The 21492-nt window shown below is 38.1% G+C and overlaps 1 protein-coding gene across 1 annotated transcript; it reads left to right on the top strand.

The window, feature by feature from the left end:
• The first annotated feature begins 32 nt into the window (after window positions 1-32).
• On the top strand, window positions 33-14994 carry LOC136238284 (TBC1 domain family member 1-like). The gene is made up of 18 exons (XM_066028681.1): window positions 33-409; window positions 465-1280; window positions 3047-3139; window positions 3197-3311; window positions 5909-6000; window positions 6050-6259; window positions 6316-6345; window positions 6882-7349; window positions 7401-7452; window positions 7512-7658; window positions 9323-9472; window positions 9700-9858; window positions 9951-10102; window positions 10327-10422; window positions 10526-10685; window positions 14369-14406; window positions 14464-14801; window positions 14848-14994. The coding sequence occupies exons 1-18, from the start codon at window positions 77-79 to the stop codon at window positions 14927-14929; spliced, it is 3531 nt and encodes a 1176-aa protein (XP_065884753.1). The 5' UTR covers window positions 33-76; the 3' UTR covers window positions 14930-14994.
• Window positions 14995-21492: the final 6498 nt, after the last annotated feature.

Genomic DNA, 21492 nt, shown 5'->3' with positions numbered 1-21492 from the left:
AACGCCAATTAAGTATGGCGCGCAAGCCGCACGTTAATTGTCTCGTGAGCACCTTCAAGTGAAGACACGCTCGAGGATGGCGGCTGGGCGGTCGAGCAGTCAGAGTTTATTCCAGGGTTATTATTTAGGCAGTACACAGGTAGATATGCGATGCAACAAGGCGTTATTTCCTTGGATAATCGAAGAACTATTGTTGAACGTTGCTAACCACACCTCGATATGGTTCAGCCCTGGAGACTATGCTATTACGTTTGTTGAAGATGGTGGCAAGGAAATAATGACCCATTTTTACGACACTGTAACAAAGTTTACTGTTATCAAAGAAAAGAAAAGTTTTGGCTACCTTGTTAAGAGTGCAAAAGGAGCGAAACTGAATTTCTTTGCATACTGCGCGTTTGAGTCAACTGATGTAAGTATACAATACAGGGTGAGTAGTGTAATTTAGTAAATATTTTGTGTTGAAGGTTACCCGGGTTGAGGAGAGTGTACAGAACATAGTGAACAGGTCTAGGAGCACTTCTCCACCAGACAGCACAGATTTGCTCAGTGAGAGTTTAGGCAGCTCCTCAGGAAATGATTTATCCTCAAGTGCCGACAGTTTTAAACAAAGTGGAAATTTCTCTAATTCAAATAATTCCGCCAGTACAACTTTCTCACTGAACTACTTGGGTATGATATCGTTAGAGGTGAAGTCACTCTCCCCAGCAGAACTAGATAAACTAGTAATGATGATGAAGGAACGCACAGTGGAAAGGCAACGAAGTAAATCGGCTGGTAGCAGCCCTTCCCAGGCCAAGAAGACAGCTCCAGTGTCAAAATCCCCTAACCTTAGAACTAAGAGGAAAAAAGCTCCAGTTGATATTGGGCCTAACATTTCAGTAGTGTCAACAACAGATGAAGGGGGTCCTCGTACTAGTCGGTCACATTCTTTCAACGAGAAAAAGCCAGATCGGTCACCAGTTGTGGAAAAGAAGAAGAAGCATTCTCTCGATGCTGGTCAACCACCAAAGGAACTGACATTGTCAGAACAAGAAAATAGTCTAACTTCATCGGATAGTCCTGATGGTAACATTGTAGTGACTCCAGCTAAAGATGACTGTGATGCTGTTGAGGAGCTGACTGGTCTGAAAAGTGGTGCAGAGCTGCAGGTATTAAGTGTGGACCTGCCCAAGAGAGATGTGACGTTGACCCTCACCAAAGATTGTGTGATACTACAAGATGTAGCTGATGATAAGGTCATCCGTAAAAGGAATATGAATGAAATAGCTTGCTGTACTCAAGTAAGTGTGCATGTACCAAATGCAGCGTGTATATAACGTGTGTGTGTGTGTGTGTGTACTGCTGTTGTTAGCTTGAGCACAAAGCTTTACTCACATTGCTCCAGTCTGTCCAGCTGGGTAATGGGGACTTGGTGACCTGGGGGAGCAGTTCACACAACTGTAACATCAATAAGTACCTGGTGTTCACTGGGGAAGCACTGTCCTTGTCTCGTTTAGCAGTGTTGGCATTGTGAAACTTTGGGTTCTGCCACCTCTCCCTGTGAGACCTTTCTTCTGCAGGTTACCAGGAGAATTTGCATCAAATGCCTGAGTGATGCACAAGCATCCCCAAGTGCTGGTTTGCTGGGTGGCAATAGCTATGTTTTACATGGCTGCTGGAGGCTTTTTTTCTGCTTAGCATGCCATGCATGTTTTTGGTGTAGCAGATAATCAAGACACTTGTGCATGGTCCAGTTTTGTGAGTGTGCATACTAGGGCTGGGACAAAGCTTCGATTGTTTCATGGGTTCGAAGATTAAGTAAACTTAGAATTATAAATCTATCCTTCGAAGCTTCGTAATGCACTCATAACCTACAAAAGAATTGTCGTTGTCTTTATTGTAACTGCTTATTTATCTTGTGCGATTGATGTTCATCTATTCGCAATCAATCTTTATGTGCCACTCCCACTTTTAGACCATTGCAGTTTAGCTACCACAGTTGCAGCCTTAAAACACCTAACAAGGCGATAGATAATGCATGGAAAATGTCCTTTTAGCCATTAGTTGGTGTTTGCCTATGCATGATTGCAGTATAGTGGACATGCCCATTTGCAATAGATCGATCGCATCATTCAGTACTGCTGCTATGCATTTTCTGAATGTTTTCAAACTTATTAAATAGGATTAGAAAGATAGAATGATGTACATAATCACAAGAAAACCCTTACCTTGAAAGCTAACACCAAAGCTTTGAATGTTCGAACATTTTATTAACGAATGTTTAAAGGTAAATTTCAATATTCATCCCAGCCCTAGTACATACAGTCTGGAATCAGGATGTCACACACACACATAATCCCGATGTCCAGAATGGACAATAATTTAAATTACTGAAACTTGTACAGTTGATTCATTGTACAATAGACATACAGTGGTAATAAATGTATACTTATTATGTGTTACCCACAGTGTATTGATTAAGTGTGTATTACCACTACAGGCCTAAGATGTGCCTGCAGCAACTACAATGCATGCATCATGATTTGCCCTGCTTATAATTCATTTTTTTCCACTACCACATATACATAGGAATATGTGTCAGTGGCTTTGTTCACCAGCTATAAGAATTTTCCGTAATGTTCGTAGCAAGTGGATTGATGGTAGAGGTGTCTCTGGTGCTGTTCTTTGTAATGAAATGGGCACTTTCCTGTCACATGTTCAAATAAATTTTGATATCCCTGATGCCATTCTTTCCTTCAATACAATATGCACTGGTTCTCCAGTTTTAAATTATGATGTTACAAAAAATGCACAAACAAGTATGCACAAGAAGTAGGAATTTTATATTTGAACAGGGATCATACAAATAAGAGATGATGAAATAAGGGAGCTAGGTTGTGTATACACCTACAGCTGTGTATTAGCTGTATGACTGAAATAGGAATTAAGTGTGCACTAGCATAGCTGCAGGTCCTTGTTGTGTTTTATTTCTATGTTCCCTATTCAAATTTAATATTCCTAATTACCTTATACTTGTACTATACATGTACACTATTACCCACCACAGGGTGCAATATGGAGGGAGTACGTGGGGTTTGTGTGTAGAGAGGTTCAGTCCAAACTGTTCTGCCACATGTTGAAGGCTGATGACAACAAAATAGTGAGCAACAGTGACAGTTTCTTATATGATGTGGTCTTCATTGTGGTATCATCATAGGCTACTGAAGTGGTCGCTGCATTCAGGATAGCATTCTCTGATGTCTACTTACCCGCAACACTATGTGATTTGTGTCCTCTGAACCAGCTCAATAGCCTATTCCAGAGTCTAGAAGGTACTGACTCTAATTTGTGTACAGTGAAACCAGGAAACTGGATAATGAGGACACCTGTGTAATCTGGACACTTGGTAATAGTCCCAAAATATCCCTTAGCATGTAAAGTGACCTGGAAAATCAGGACACTCTTTTGGTTGGTCCCAAGGTGTCCTCAATACACAGGCTTCACTGTAGTGTCTTTAGTGTGCATATGTAATTTTTGCGTGTGTGTTGTGTGTGTTTCCTTGGTGTGTGATATTGTGATTTAAGCTCAGTTAGAGGTGCACAAAAATTTTACTGCTATTTTATAAATGGCTACAGAATTACCAAAATGTCTGTAGTCAGGTAACTAGGACAGAGGGTATACTAAACCATTTTTACATCAAATAAAAGAAGAGTTGATGAACCACATCATAGTGCTGGCTTACCAAAGTTTCAGCTTATTGTGGCGAGTAGTTTTGGAATTATAGTGGTAGACAGCAGGAAGAGCAAGGAAATCGATTGTACAGTGATTATACTGAAAATAAACTACAGATGCTTACATTTTCAGCCATATTTGCATTAGTGTACTGCTATGAGTTATTAAGAACTGACAACGATCTTTGTTTGCCTGTAAACAAACACATGTCATGCATACAATTGGGGCTACAGAAATTTTCGAACTTTCCATGAGCAGGTAAACAAGGTGGTGTATAGGTTTAATTGATTTGAGACTGGCTTCTCTGAGTAATGGCCTGATTAAAATTACGTATATTTTCTTTGTAGCATGTATAATTTCACTAATATGTTTAAACTTTTGTTTTTCACATGATTATTTTTAGCTTAGATGGTCAACTATCAGACCAAACTTTCTAATATTCATTATTATTGAAATAGTCTTCAAATTATGATGTAAAATATTGCACATTGAGAAAATGTTTTTTTTTTAAATTTATTTTTTATAATGGGGAACCTGTATTCCATGGAATAGCGGAATTACGGAATAAGTGAAAATCACATTCTAAACTTTTTGTTATTGTTTATAGCCTCTATAACGTTTTAGTATACATTCCTCACCTCATAGAGAGCACAATCACGATGGCACCGATCCTCAGGGCGATCATTAAATAGCTAGGATACACACAAAGCTATTCACTCCAGAACAATCTAACTAAACTAAACTATACTGTTAAATACACTTCACTACATAATCGTTAGAAAACTATAAGTTCTTTTTGCTATACATACTTGGTGTAAAGACCACAATACTGAGCCCAAATCTATTTCCAGAGAAACTATACACAGTCTATCTGATTAAGAATCTCTTTAATCAACAGCAGTAAAAAATACAGCAGCAACAGCAAAATAACAACAGCACACCAGGAGTACAATAACACCAGGCACTATTTATACACAATTCTGAAGAAAGTTCTAGAACTTGCCAGATTCAACCTTTACATCTACACTTTCGATGTTGACTGTTTCACAACAACTTTTATCTTTATTCCATACTTGCTCATACCAGCTGTCACACATGAGCAGCTATACTGGCCGAATAGTTTAGGACAAAACAATCCACCCCCTAGGTAGCTATCCTGCATGCATGGAATAATCTGACCTTTCGTATAACTCTGTTACCATTGTCTAAAGTGTTTCAAATAAATTCGGAGGATAAATACTGCTTTCAGCTCCCAACATCAGAGCTCCAAGCTCGGCCCTGACACTTCATATATATATATATATATAACTCTAATAAATTCAGGTAGTAACTCGTGTGTGACAGCTGGTATGAGCAAGTATAGCACAAAGAACTTCTAGTTTTCTAGCGATTGTGTAGTGGAGTGTATTTAATGGTAGTTTAGCTTAGTTAGATTGTTCTAGAGTGAATAACTTTGTACATATTCTATTAAAGATCGCCCTGAGGATCGGTACCATCATGATTGTGTTCTCTACGAGGTGAGGAAAGTATATTAAAACGTTATACAGGTTATAAACAATAACAAATGTGATTTCCGCTTATTCCGTAATTCCGCTATTCCGTATTCCATGGAATACAGGTTCTCTTTATAATGCTAGATGACAGCATCTCTTCAGTGGTATATGACATTATGTGATAGATAACTATTATACCCATTGTAACATTGTAAGAGCTTGTACTGTACATGTTCTAATGTTATTTCCAATAGTGTAGTGTGATTATCTGTGTGTCCATGTGTATGTACTTTTCGTAGTGTATAACATGGACATGCACATGGACACGCATACTTTAAAGGCTCATATTATACATACTGACAATTGTCGTTGTGCTAGACTTGAACTCACATGTTGTGTGTATATAAATGTAGTGGACCCCTATCAAAGGACACCCATGAATTTTTATAAAAGACATCCATCTAGTTTCCAATTCAAATAGTTTATATACCCCTGACTACTTAAGACCACCTGTTTACAATAGACAAAATAGATTCTTCCATGGTACCCGTCTTAGAGGGCACATGCTATTATATGTACATGCAAACAAGTATGTACACACAGACACACAAATAGTACACTGCATCGCACATTAGTGAAGTGTGTAAGTTACTAGTGATGTGTGTAATATTATCGAGAGATCTATGAAATGTCGTAATCCACAGGATCATCACTGGAGGTGGCCCAGTCTAAAGTTGAAGAAGCACTATCTTGTCTAAGTGATGTCCACTGTACTACTATTACTACAGAGTTCAATGTGAGCCCCACCCCTTTGTGATGTCATCAGTAGTAATGTTTTGTGTTAGTCCAAGAAGTTGGAGTTGACAGAGCGACAGCAAGTGGTGTTGATGTTGTCCTTGTTGAGGAGACATTTTGAGGAGCTCCAGTCCTCACACAGTCACAACCAAGATGGCAAGGACACCATCCCGAGGACTAACAGTCAGGGACGAAGGTTCCTGCAGTTGGAGAAAGCAAAACGTTCTCTTGCCAGCTCATTTGAAAATTTGAAATCCAAAGTATAAAATGTTGTGTACACTATTATTATTATTGTTGTTGTTGTTGTTACTTGTAGGGTAAAAGGAATAAAGTGAAACAGCAAAAGGTAAATTATCATTCAGGGTCTTTTTCAGCAATAAATTTATTTTTTATGGTGAGGTGTCCATAACTTCTGAAATGTATAGCGTTAAATATTATTTTGAGACCTACATAATGTGCATGACCACATAATGTGCCATGTCATTATCTGGTGTTAGTATATCAGATAATTTATGTAGTAAAGTGTTCAGGATAGTGTTAATGGAGATAACATTTAAATGTTAATCTGTAGTAATAACGTTTGATTAAGTGTATCAGATGGAATCCATTAATAGTTGGCAGTAGCTGATTGGTGGGTATTGACACTTTAGCTCATGAGATTTTTATTGGTTTAATATATTAGTGAAGACAAAATTACAATTGATCCAAGAAATTCACTTTAGCAAGTGTGTGGCTCATATTGTTTCCCAGTTAGAAGGTACTTCTCTTTGTTGTATAGAACTGGAAGTTTTATGATGGGAGCTGTCTTAATTAATTTAGTTCCCTTGATTCAGAGTGATACTTTAAGAAGTCATTTCACTGTATTGTTCCCTTATTGTGTAGGCTTCAAACTCAGCTAATTCCTCACCTGTGGTTGCACGTCGAGCTAACAATGTTCGTAGTCCACTAAATGATGTTAGTGACCAGACAACATCACCACTAGCTGAGGCTACTGTACCACTTAACAAACCACTCAGGATTACCACTAAACCTCCACTACCTGCCGACCAGTCCCCCATCAACAGGGTCTCTAGTGAGATAGCCAACTTGGTGAAGCATAAACAAGACAAAGATGGTCCCTTCAATACATTACCACGCTCCAACAAACCTAAGTCACTAATGTCAACTGATACCGATGGTTTCCCACGACTAAACAGAATTAAGATACGTAGCTTGCGGCCAAGGTCACAATCACCGTCAGCCACTATGTTTGATAGCAGTGAGCAGAGTGATGGAAAAGTTAGGAGTCCTCCACCTGTTGTCAAGCCACCATTTGTTAAGGGTCATCGTAGGGTTCCATCATGGAGACAGGTAACCACTACCACATGATCAGTAACCTCTCATCGCATGATCTTGTTGTAGCACATCTTTGCCAGTGTCACTCCTAACTTTACTGAAGATGTAAAGTCATCTAGTGAGTGTTGTTATGCTGCCATCTTGTTCCTGTTGCTAACAATGTGGTGTCATGTGTAGTTGCAGCCAACATTGCTCAGAGTCCATCATTTGCTACCAAAGGTAGTTTGACTGTGGAGGACATAGAAAGGTCCACTACTATACCATTGGCTAGATTACGGTGGAAGAGGGCCATTGAACATTATATTGTTCAATTACAAAAGAACAGTAAGTGATTACGTGTGCACCATATAGTCCATTTTTAAGTGTGAATTGTTTGAAGGTTTTAGGTAACAGCAGAATTTTACCTGTAAACCAATCTGTGCTTGCTAACAAATCTGTAAACATTGCATCTTAATGTTGTTTAATGCATTTCCTTCATATATGGTAAGGAAGTGGATTACATGATCATTGTTCAGCATCACATTTGATGTTATCCATGTTCTGCCTTATGACTGCTTAAAACCACTTTTCTAAAGGGTGGAATAAGTCCACAATTAAATGAGGAAAATGTTTCTATTGACTATAGACTATTAAGCATGTTAAAAATTTGGCTCTCTAGTGCTGGGTGGTATTGAAAAATAGCAAACGGTATACCTTCCATAAAAAGTATCACAGTATTACTAAATACCGCGGTATTGATGATAAAGCCATTGGGGTACCTCAACAAAAGCACCAAATACCCATGGTAGCTCAGCAAACCTCAGGTACAAATTACCACAAATAAACTTGTTTACATAGTTTGGTTAGCTGACTACATCAGCACCTGCCTACAAATTGTCACATGTCTGGTTACAGGGGCGGTGGAGCAGGCCAAAGAGTGAGGGGGGGGGGGGCAGCCAGTTGTAAGCTGAAGACCAAAAAAAAAAGGTAACTGCCTGCTGACAATAGCTGCCCTCTACCAACTATATCTCCTTATTAATAACTACACATACGAAGCTACGTAGCTTGCTACACTGCTTCTCTGAGTACTGTGACTGCTCTATTAGAGTATCTAGAATTGACTATTCTATTAGAGTATCTCGATATTTTCCTCCAAACATTGTCCCATAAAAGTGGGAGGGGGGGGCATGGCCCCCCGTCTCCACCGCCTATGTCTGGTTACTTTCTAAATTGGGATGAAACAAGCCCACAGGGAGGCCATAGTGCCCAGACGGCATGGCGGTATTAAATAAAACAGGTGGTATCTATGACTTAAATATCACAGATTACTAACAATACCGGTATACCGCCCAGTTCTAGCTCTCTCAATAGGTAATATTCTCTATATCCAGTAGACTACTTTGTAGCTATAGTAAGAAATACAAAATGTAACTTGAAACATTTATCCCATGTGCACTAGGGCTGTGCGATAGTAGTAAAGCCTATATTGATAAGTGTCAACTCAATGATAAGTACCAGTTTTACATATTTGTTGACATTACAGTCATGTTGTGCAGAAATTTATCACTTTCTCAACTAATTTGACACCTTTCCACCAACTGGTTGGTTTATATAACAGATTCAGTTACAATTATTTACTATTATCTCAATATGCAAAATCGTTCTTATTTACAATAGGTGATTTAGGTATCTCGATAATCTTTTGTATTTAAATTATCTCCCAGCCCTATTGCAGGGCCTGAAATTATGTTTTGGAAATGAACTGACAAATCTTGTCATGTAGCCAGTCATACTCCGTAGTACTATACAAAAATTTCTCAAACATTAGCTAGAAATGGATGGAAAATGGCAGATGTCTGACCTTAATTTCAGGCTCTGCTAATGTACACTTACTTCCATTTCCAATCCCAGCAAATATTAGGACATGTACATTACACATGTGCACACATATATGCATACAACACACAGTATCCACACCAGTGTACATACTTGCTGTTCCTGTAATGTAGGAAGTGACAAGATTTACAGGATGAAGCTAGCTTACTCTGACACATCCATTGATACTCGCCAGTCAGTCACAATGTGGTCAGACATAATCATCAAGACAACACAGAAGAACACCATCACCTTGACTGAACTACAGCAGGCAGTGCGACAAGGTACGGGACACTAAGGGGAAAGAGTGGACCATTGGGGGTGGTTGATTCCCTACATTTGGAGAGAAAAAAACCCTGGAATAATTCAGTGGATGAGTTGCATTTCACCAAGCTAAACTCGACCAAAATTTTCCACTTTTTCCATAATCTTAGTATTACAGTAACTGCTGCCTTGTCTAGTATACCATCCCTCTACCCTACACTATCAACCCACCCTGGTCCCACTGCAGGTATCCGACCAGCCATGAGACCGGGGGTATGGCAGATACTGGTCAATCACTTTACTGGTCGTCAGAAGAAGCCTCCAGTAATGGTGAACACTGAACTCACCTATGATGAACTATGTGCTGCTAACACTGACTACCATCATGCTATTAGTATTGACCTTGGTAAGATGTATTTAGTGATTTGTTGAATAATAGAGTAATCAGGGAAGGAGCATAGAATAGTTATGCATCATTTGCATTTGATACTTTCACAGGGCGGACATTCCCTTCCTATCCTTACTTCTCAATGGCTGTCCGTATTGGTCAGCAGGCATTAGAGAGAGTGCTCCATGCGTATGCCGTCAGGGACCCAGAAGTGGGATATTGTCAGGGACTAAGCTTTGTGGCAGGAATGATGCTCATCCATGTTAGTACAATATGTTGTGTGTGTTTGCTGTAAGGGTAGAATGGTGTATTTAGTACATAATACCCTCCATCCTCAGCAACGCTAACTGAAATTTATAAAAGGTTTATGCTTTCCCTCTAAAGTTTATTGGCCTCCAGAGCTCTGATATTCCACCCCTCCAATATACTGTAGAGACTCTTAGCTGTGTTAACATGTTAGTGACATGAACTACATTGTATGTACAGACAAAGACGGAAGAGGATGCCTACCACTTATTGTCACACTACATGAACACTTATCAGGGTAGGCATATCTACCATACTGATATGTTTGTGCTACAGGTATAGTGTCTGTAGTGTGTATGCTGTGTGTTGTGATGTGTGTGTAGTGTAGGGGGTGATGACTAGTAGGCTATTCATGAGTGTATTCTTGTTAATCCTGTAGATCAGGTTATACCAGTTTTCACGGTTACTTCACGACATGAACCCAGAAATCTACACTCACATGGAGGAGAGAGAAGTCACCCCATTTATGTATGCTGCTCCCTGGTTGTTGACTCTGTTCTCATCACAATTCCCTATCCCGTTTGTGTCCAGAGTGATGGGTAAGTATGCTGGTCTGGTGTGTAATTGTGTTTACAAAATACTGTAATTGAACAATCTGTTCTGAGGGATGTATTGACCCATTCAATGCTATAGACATTATAGGATGCACTTATATTATAAGTGTTTGTAATGTTAGGGATTCTGTGACTTTCATTGTGTACTTTAGCAGCTAATATAATACAATTATGTAAAATATGTGGATAGGGATAAGTACAGTGCGTACCACTCAAATGAAATGCAGTCTCGCAACAGTGTGAGCAATTAAAAAACTGACTAATTAAAGGACGTGGCACCCATTTTTTACTGCATACCAAAAATACCGGAAATCAAATTGTTCAAACAATATTATGACAGACCTTGTTAGCAAGAGTGGAGCAAAGAGCGTAACGTGGGACTACTGAAAAGAAGCTAATGGGAGACCAGTCGAATATGGGAGTGCCATTTGTCACCTCTGTCAAAATTGTTTGTTGGCTAACACCTCCAATTTGTTTTCCCACTTGAAGAGTAAGCACTGCATAGTCTACAATGAGGCTATTGATGCAATGGAAGTTAGTGGGTATTTAGTGGGTATTTAGTAATGCTGCAATATTTATAATTAAAATACCGTGGTATGATACTAATCAATACTGCCCACCCCTAGTTTGAATATGTCTTTTATGCTGTAATTCTGTATTTTAAGTTCCATGGTAGTACTTCAAATGCACTAGAATTACCTTCTGTAAGAAGAATTACTGGAAAATATATTCAGAAATACATTTGATTACAAGTAGAAATGAAAACTATTTCCACTCATAAATATACTATTAGTGTTTAGTCAAATACTAGCAAACTATGAGCAAACTCAATGTTTAATGTCCACTGTCTCCAACGTGCTGTAGAGAATGAATAAAGGTACATAGTGATTTATACCAATCAACTTCTGTTGCCAGTATATGAAAGTTTAATTTTGCTAAGTCTCATATCAATATGTGTTATTTGCTTTTTGTTAGAGCATATTATGTGATATACATGTATAACTGTTTTATCAGAATATTTAACATGGCTGTTGTATTACTGTGACTGCTTTATTAGAGTATCTCACCTCAGACAACTGGGACTATGTGATATTTTCTTCGTTTTCACCATACTACCAGTAAGAGGCATGGTCGATATGAGTGATTGCAATAAGGAAAATCATTAAGGAAGCGTAGACGGTGCTCAATTATTGTTGGTGCTGGGGGGCATGGTCAATCTTAATGTGTAGCTACGAGTATGGTGTCTACTAGCTAGTAATACCTCTTACAGCAGTGTGAGTGTTAAATGAATTTGAAGCATCTAAATACAGAAGTGATCAATATGGTTTCGTTGCATGACATGATTGAAGATAAAAGGCAAGGTGCAGAGGGTAAGCACTCGTTAAAACTCACCAAAAGGCATATATCACTGGTGAGTTTGTAATTGTGGTGTAATGTGATGGTAGTACAATCCATCATTTAGCCTCTAGCTTTGTGACTGTGGTCAAGCAGGCAGACTAAAAATTGGATCTGGACGGGCTTTTTTAAAAGTTCAGTGCTTGTTCTTCTGTTAAGGGTTTGATTTTAGTGCTATATCTTAGTGATGCACCGATTAATCGGTAAATAATCGGAAATCGGTTTATCGGCCAAATTTCAGCAATATCGGTATCGTAGCAGATTATTTAGCAGATTAATTTTATCAAGAGTGAATAATAATAAAATTATCTAACTTCAGTATGGTGTATCAAAAAAGACAAAAGGTTTTAAATGGCAATTTTACAAAATGCATGTGAAATAAACATCAGATCGGTATCGGCCATTATATGAATTTCAAAATCAGCTAATCGGATAATCGGCAAAATCTCTTATCGGTGCATCACTACTATATCTGGCATTTGTAGTAACACTAAGCTCTTCTGTAAAGGTGGTTTTTGTTATCATACACTACGATAGTAGTGTATAGTAGGGACCACAAAGGAGTAGGCGTGGCCCACGAAATAACATCACCCAAAAAAACAGCCTCAATTTTCCCAGATGCCAATGAGGCAGTATTGGTTAGGTAAAACTAAGCCCAAACAAGTTTTCAGATCGACCCGAAATGCTTTCAACAAGTTGCTACGGAATTTAATTTTTTTTTATTCAACAGAATTTTCTAATGGCTGCCTGACTGACTGACTGACTGACTGACTGATGCCTTCAGACAAGAATAACTCAATAACAGCTAAGGCTACGGGCTTGATTTTTTCACTGTTCGACATCGCTTCGGCCCGACAGGTGCCTTTTGGCATACTGCAGTACGTACAATGCATTCTTCATGGACTTACCAGTGTCCTCCTTTGTGTCCCATTCATCTTTGTTGACGGCAAAAAGTGTCGATTTGGCGATAGCACATGATGGCTTCCCTTCATAACGGAAATCGTCCGTAATTGTCATAGTGCCTATTTTTATAGCAGAGGCGCAGTTCTTGATTCATACTGCTGTGTAACGGGTTGAATATAGCAGACAACGAAGCGTAATGGATACTTCACTTTTCAGACGATAATTATTGATATAACCCGGGGCACGTGGCACCATTTCTTTTGATATGTGTGGATTGCAGAGGTGCTTTTCGAACAGTTCTTGGTTTGAAACGCTGCGTAACGGGTTGAACATAGCTGACAACGAAGCGTAATGGATGCTTTACTTTTCAGATGATAATTGGGACGCGCAGCAATAATCTATGGATGCGGTGTGCATGGGTTCACCAGTCATAATTATTTACAAAAAAAGTTAACAAACAAGTACACAGAAAATTTGGAATTTTCAACTAGAGTAGGGACCATAGCACATCAATAAAAAGTACTGAAGCAAGCTGGAGTAATGCACGATAGTAAAACAATAAGAAGTGTTATATCCCTACTATGCTCAAGATACCATAACGGAAACGCACAGTAGGGATATAACACTTCTTATTGTTTCACTGTGATTTAATATCGTGCACTACTCCAGCTTGTTTCAATACTTTTTATCGATGTGCTATGGTCCCTACTCTAGTTGAAAATTCCAAATTTTTCTGTGTACTTGTGTAAGTAGTTCCTGTGATAGTTTTTGTGGGTGGCAGCATTTTTTAGTGGGGGGGATTATGTGCACAATAATACATTACCTGTAGGCCTGTGTCAAATACGCTAGCGTAATAAAAAGCATAATAGGCTGGAGTGTTAATTAGGTGGATATTGCAAACTATGGAGCTTAATTTCATGACAATAGATTGATACTCCCTAATAGAGCTGTCAGTGGAAACTGCGAACTGCAATGGAGCATACATAGAGCACTCCCTAGATCAATACTCTCTAATAGAACAGTCACTTTGTAGTAAAATACTCTAATAGAGCATTCACTGATTAAAATGTTCCAAGATAATCATAAGAAATGTTGCTAACCTAGGAGCATAGTGTAAGCATAATGGGAATACTGATGAGGTGGAAATTTATGGAAATTCCTGAAAGCATTTTGGGCAAATCCTTGAGTATATATGACTAAGGCCTAATTAGCTGTTAATAACTTCATCTAGAGTACAATTTGTAAGATATGGTGACTTAATGCATATAGCTCCCACACATTCTTTTGCTATTCTAATGGTTTGCTTGAAATATAGACAAAGGCTGTTCACTGTTTACTAAGAGTATTACTCATGCTGTGCATTTTCATAGACCTACTATTTTTGGAAGGCATTGAGGCAATGTTTAAGGTGAGACACAGTTGCGTATCCTCATATATAGCTAACACTCACCATACACACACACAGACTGCTATAGCATTACTAACACTACACCAAGAGCCCCTACTCCGTTGTATTGGCATGGAGGACACCATAGACTACATCAAGAATGAGATACCAGCGAAGGCCATGGATAATGTACAGGACATTGTTGAGGCTGTACTGACATGTGACGTCAACGTGGGGTTGAAGTTACAACACTATGAAGTTGAGTATCGTGTCATCCATGAGTTGATGTCAGTAGGACCAGCAGACGAGTCTCTACGAAGACAGAACCAAGACTTAATTGAACATGTCGCTGAGTGTAAAGGATCGATAGCTAAACTAGAGTCACAGGTGTCTACGTTACAGGAACAGATAACAAGGTAGTGTCACCACATCCTACACTAGTCTCATCTCATCCCCTCACAGGTTGGAGGAGTTGTATAAGAGTTTCCAGCGACCTCCATTAACCAACCAGTACACACAGACTACACTACAGGATGACACATAAGTTACATGTTAATCATGATCTTTTGTATTAAATTTTGTAAATTATTATATTTCACTGGACGTAAACTTTGTAATGACAGCTGCTCGTGAGGTAATGCCATTACATCATTATTTTGGGACTTCCCTCATTATCTGGTTTAGAGGCTATTCTATGTTGTAATGTGAAAGTAGCTATAGTACTCTGGTTATCTCTTCCCCACCAATAGCCAGCTGCTGAAGGGTGATACACACATATAAATGGTACCAAGATGAATATGGTATCATTAGATTCAGAAGTTTCTTCAGAAACCTCCTTTGGAGATGTCTTTTCTAGTTCTATTGCAGCTAAAAAGTAATGTGCATTGATCATCCAGTTTTTCTAGTTTGCAATGTTTTGCTACTGTTATCTTACATACTTAAAATACTATTGAACAGCCATTTCCACTAATTTTGTGTAATGTTTAAAGTTCCTGCTTGTATATGTAAATATTGAATTGTTGTCAATGTAAAAAGCTATTGAAAATGCTTCCCTACAATATTTTCAGCATTTTGCACTGCTCTCCCCTACAGTCTCCACATCACACTGTTACACATTTTTGTGACTGATGACAAATTAAAGCACTATATTACTGGCACAAGAATTTTCATATTACAATTATGCTGTAGCTGACTGACTGCATATATATATTGTTACTGGTGTGAATACAACATCTTAAAGAGTTTCCAGTCCTATGAAACAGCTTAGTAAACATTTGTAAGCTCATCACAACCAAGTGAACTTTAAATACATCCCTCGATTTGTATTCCCTACCTGCTCTGCTGTTGCGTCATGTTCAGTAATTCACTGTGATAGTCCAGTAATATTAATAAGGTTGTAAGTAGTAAGCTTGGCAAACGGTAATCGTATTTTAAAACTATGCAATATAGCTTTAACAGTGCTTCTGACTCAGCAATGATATGCAGAGACCGGTACACAATCTAAAATACACTTCAGTAACATTAAACATGTTTACAATGACTTAATTGCATGCATGCTAATCAGTTTTCATCTTCAAAAACTTCATTTTCCACGATTCATGAGAAGTACAAGTCATTGTTTCAATCACAGCTTATACACATTGCACTATATAATAAAAACAGTTCTTGAAATATTGGTCATTGCAGTGGGACCATATACATTCAAAGTGCTTCTTTTATTACTGTACAAGTGTAAGAAATACACCAGGTAGTATAATCTACTGTAACTGTGCCAGTTTCTACAGTAGTACAACTCCTTGTGGTGTATAACTGTACAGACCTGTCTTATACTCAAGCGTATTATACTTGAGAAATCAGCTTTCAAAATTGTTGAAAAGTTGTGAAATCAAAGGTGGAGACAAGAAATGGCTGATAACTTAATACTTGTACAATGATATAAATGGCTCACTTTAATAACGACAGAATTGCCATGTGTATCAGTATTAAAATGATTGGCACTAACATCTTTGCAGCCATTTCTTGGCCACTACCTATGATTTCATAACTAACAGCTTTCTTTTCACAGTTTGGTACCTTCAATTAGCACTTGCAATTAAGCCCTCAGCAGCTGACCTATATACATAAGAACAGTTTTGTGGCTTACGTTTATTTCTGCTTGCTTTTATAAGGGGTTAGCATGCACTGTCAAAGTTGTGTGTACATACAGTAAACCAGGTGGATTCAAAGGACAAAACATTATTGGAGTCCCATCATTGAATATGTTTCATAAAACATTGTCTTGTTTTGCAAAATATTCACCCAAAATGCCACAAGAAATTGTCAGTCCCTTTTCATTGACCAATTTATTCATGATTTCACTCAGGTATTGTAGGATTTTGATGTAGCTAGCCTGTTGACCTGGTAACCATATCTAATGCAACATTTCTTGTGAATCATATCCTTGCTAATGACAAGCACTTGAATTGGCAAAAGTCCTAAGTATAGTTTAATAGGCTTCACTTGTTCCAGTGTAGAAGAGTACACAACCTCACAGTCAAATATACATAATGTTATTGTAATATGCACAGAAACCCCATGCACCACGCCAATCAATGTGAGAATCCATGATAAAACATTTCCTAGCTGTTCTTGTGATTTTGGAAACCTCAGTATAGCCCTAGAATCTCAATTTTAGTGAGGTGTAAAATTTCCTGAACCCTTGTAGTGTCAAAGACTGGCAAACAAACTTTGTTGTATTCTTGATGATTAATGTTGTTCTTTACCTTAAACACTTTACTTTCAGCAACCTGATCAAATAGCAGCTAGTATACTAACTTGCTCCCCATTGTATACTGTTGAGGTGTTATTGTGTTCATGAACAAGAGAAATGTCAGGCTTACGATGAATGCATTTATTAATTTTTGGGAGCTGGAGAGAGCATTATACTTTTTCACCATTAGTGTTTGTGGCTATATACTAGTGGTATGGGTTCTACTGCTACTATTTTGTTTAGAGAGCTTTCCTCCATGTTGGCTGATAGGTGGAGTGTTAATTATAGTTAAATGTATCTAATTATTGTGTTTTTGTTACAGTAACAAGATCTGCGCTGTATTGCGCTTGAGGCATCAACTATAGTTGTTCTGTACCATCTAACGTTGATCTGGCCTACTCCAAGAGTCACCTTGAGTGATGCTGGTATTTCCAGTTGTCCAGCACTTTGACAGCTGGTGCTGGGGGGAGGGCAAGGGCAGTCCGGTCAACATGCAGTAGTAGTATATACTCTTGAGGTACTGTACATGCATATAATGGATGTTTGAAGTTTCAATAATTGCATTCTTGAGCAAATACATGTAGTCAAATAATGTGGTTTATTCTGCTACCATATACAGTACTTCAGTATATACCACTACTGCATGCTGAACTGCCCTTGACACCACCCCCAGCACTGGCTGTCAGTGTGCTACCACCCTCAGCACCAGCTGTCAAAGTGCTGGACAACTTGAAATATGGACAACTAGTTGATCCCTCAAACATTAATCTTATTAACAACCTACATCACAGCCAGAACAGATTTACTATAATTAACACTCCATTTATCAGCCAACATGGAGGAAAGCTCTCTAAACACCGTAGTAGCAGTAGAACCCATGCCACCAGTATATAGCCACAAACACCAATGATATGATCTTTCCACCTTCCAAATGCATTCATCGTAAGCGACATTTTCTCTTGTTCATGAACACAGTAGCACCTGAACAGTACAATGAGGAGTGAGTTACTACGACTTTGTGTCCTACATGTACACTATGGTATAGGGGGAGTGATCAGGTTGTTGATAGTAAAGTGTTTAAGGTAAAAAATGATGGAATGATTGATCTCAAGATAAAATTTATTGATATCACTAAATGCAGAATTTTCTGGAGAATAACATATCCAAAATAATCTTTGAGAAAAAGTTATATATAGCAGATTAACTATTTACCAACACCATAGTCATACGTTCACCATTAATAGGGTCACCCTCTAAAATTAGTGCTGGGTGATATTTAAGACCTCTATATGGACAATATGGTATACGATAAAATTATCAAGAAATTCTTTCTACATAATTATATATGTAGCTATGATGCTATGTCCTAGGTGGCATTACAAAAAGTCTAGATCTGGATCAGAAATCAGTAACCAAAATTCCTAAGCCATGCACGCATAATCAGTGTATATTAGGTGAAAACGATAGAGATACAATAAAGTACTCTAATAGTACAGCTACTTAGCTACCCCTGCATACCCTCCTGCAAGTGTAAACACCATCTGTATAAGGTGTACAATGTGCATGCCCTAAGTCCTTTAGGATCTAGTCACATATCAGTATATGGCTCAGCCTTATTTTGCCATTACATTTATCAGAAGATGGTCACTGTGGCAAAGCCTAGAATTATGGACACACACTCAGAGCACACAATTAATACTTTAAAATATTTCCTACTCAGTTTATACTATTCTTTGCTTTTCTGCTTTACACATCAGAGGTACCATTAGCAGACTTGGACCCTTAGCCATACTAATTCCCCAAAAATTATTTTAATAGAAATTAATGTGGACAAGTTTGATAATCAGGACTATAGTCACATACCCCCTACAGTAGGATCTGATCAAGTGTGACGATGAGGTGTTAGTACCTCTGTATCAGTCTGTATAACTAACCAATCAGTGAGGATAGGTTTCAGACAATTTTTTTTGTGGGAAAACACAATTGCAAGCTTTTATGATCAATCCTCAAAAACATTTAACTCATGGATGCAATTACATGTGATCTGGCTCATTTGTATAGTGCTACTTGAAATATACTTCAAAATATTCTCATTAAAATTCCTGACACAATATTTACGGCCAATCAAATTTCCAGCATACATTTCTATGGAGAATCCATAAAGTGTAGCATTCATTAAAGCCCTTTCCCAAACTTGTAATGGAGCCAAACCACACATGTCTGCTGTTGACACTTTTACTGTCACCACTAATCATCTGGTTGGCTGAAATGTTAATTCTCTTGAGAAAAATCTTCATTTTCAGCTGTTTATAAGGATTCAGCTCAACCCTTACAATCTACATTAAGTAATGATAATACAATGACATGCAACAACAAAACAAAACACACCAACTTACACACTATAATACTGTACAATTCACTGAAACTTCCTCTTCCACCTTAATTATAGCTTATATTTTCCTCTATCATATGTACAAGTTGAGCTGAATCATGAAAACCCAGCTAAAAAGTGAATACCTTTTTTTTTGTCGTAAAATAATCTTCGTATGCAACAACTTGTACAAAAATTTCTTACACGAAAACTTTTACATAAGATCAAACTACTCTAATAGAGCAGTCACTCACATAAATCATACAAAAGTATTTACACAAAAATTTTTATCATAAAAATTTTTTGCAGGAAAATAAAGCAAATTATGGTATTATTAGGTGATTCTGAGGTGAATTAACATTTCAGCCAACCAAACAACAGACATGTGTGGTTACAAGTTTGGGAAAGGGTCATAAAGATAGTGCATTGATGGCTTCCCTGTAGGAAATGTATGGTAAAAATTTTTGATTGGTCATAAAATATAAAGGATATTTGTGGGTCAAGCAGTACTACAAATGAGCCAACATCTGTAATCCCATCCATGAATTATTAAAAATCTATGCGGGGTTCTGCTCAATGTGTATACTATATAGGTTTTGCACCTTTTCAATTGCCTAACCTTAATTTATATGATCAGTTTCCTGAATGGTAGTTACAATTATAAGTATGGAACTTCCCCACCATTTGTCAGCACTTATCATAAGACATTTTATAATAAAATCTTCACAAAAACACATACTGAAATTCTGTACAAAAGAGCTTAAGTGTAAAAAAGGATCAACACCGTTCCATAAAACCTGTTGTTTTTAGAGTAGAGCCTGATTGAATTGGTGAAGACATGCAGAGGTAATTTATGTGATTGTCTCTGGGAAAAACAGTCTTTTATGAGTATCAAAAATGCTGTATTTGGAGTATTAATCATAGATGAAGCTATGTTTAATGCCAATTTCTTACCTTCCAGTCCACTGTACACTGAAGTAGTCTCAACTCAATTAAGTGTTGGCTACTTCAGCTAGTGTACAGTGTTGGCTATACTTCAGCTAGTGTACAGTGTTGGCTATACTTCAGCTAGTGTACAGTGTTGGCTATACTTCAGCTAGTGTACAGTGTTGGCTATACTTCAGCTAGTGTACAGTGTTGGCTATACTTCAGCTAGTGTACAGTGTTGGCTATACTTCAGCTAGTGTACAGTGTTGGCTATACTTCAGCTAGTGTACAGTGTTGGCTATACTTCAGCTAGTGTACAGTGTTGGCTATACTTCAGCTAGTGTACAGTGTTGGCTATACTTCAGCTAGTGTACAGTGTTGGCTATACTTCAGCTAGTGTACAGTGTTGGCTATACTTCAGCTAGTGTACAGTGTTGGCTATACTTCAGCTAGTGTACAGTGTTGGCTATACTTCAGCTAGTGTACAGTGTTGGCTATATATACTTCAGCTAGTGTACAGTGTTGGCTACTTCAGCTAGTGTACAGTGTTGGCTATACTTCAGCTAGTGTACAGTGTTGGCTATACTTCAGCTAGTGTACAGTGTTGGCTATACTTCAGCTAGTGTACAGTGTTGGCTATACTTCAGCTAGTGTACAGTGTTGGCTATACTTCAGCTAGTGTACAGTGTTGGCTATACTTCAGCTAGTGTACAGTGTTGGCTATACTTCAGCTAGTGTACAGTGTTGGCTATACTTCAGCTAGTGTACAGTGTTGGCTACTTCAGCTAGTGTACAGTGTTGGCTATACTTCAGCTAGTGTACAGTGTTGGCTATACTTCAGCTAGTGTACAGTGTTGGCTATACTTCAGCTAGTGTACAGTGTTGGCTATACTTCAGCTAGTGTACAGTGTTGGCTATACTTCAGCTAGTGTACAGTGTTGGCTATACTTCAGCTAGTGTACAGTGTTGGCTATACTTCAGCTAGTGTACAGTGTTGGTTATACTTCAGCTAGTGTACAGTGTTGGCTACTTCAGCTAGTGTACAGTGTTGGCTATACTT

Source organism: Dysidea avara, chromosome 11 (assembly GCF_963678975.1).
Source record: "Dysidea avara chromosome 11, odDysAvar1.4, whole genome shotgun sequence".
Lineage (NCBI taxonomy): Eukaryota > Metazoa > Porifera > Demospongiae > Dictyoceratida > Dysideidae > Dysidea > Dysidea avara.
Note: the sequence above shows the minus strand (reverse complement) of the source record. Positions and strands in the feature narration are given on the sequence as shown.

Coding starts and splice junctions, on each gene's coding strand:
- LOC136238284 (XM_066028681.1), top strand. CDS start 77: ATGGCGGCTGGGCGGTCGAGCAGTCAGAGTTTATTCCAGGGTTATTAT. Junction 410..464: donor GCGCGTTTGAGTCAACTGAT/GTAAGTATACAA, acceptor TTTGTGTTGAAG/GTTACCCGGGTTGAGGAGAG. Junction 6,001..6,049: donor CTATTACTACAGAGTTCAAT/GTGAGCCCCACC, acceptor GTTTTGTGTTAG/TCCAAGAAGTTGGAGTTGAC.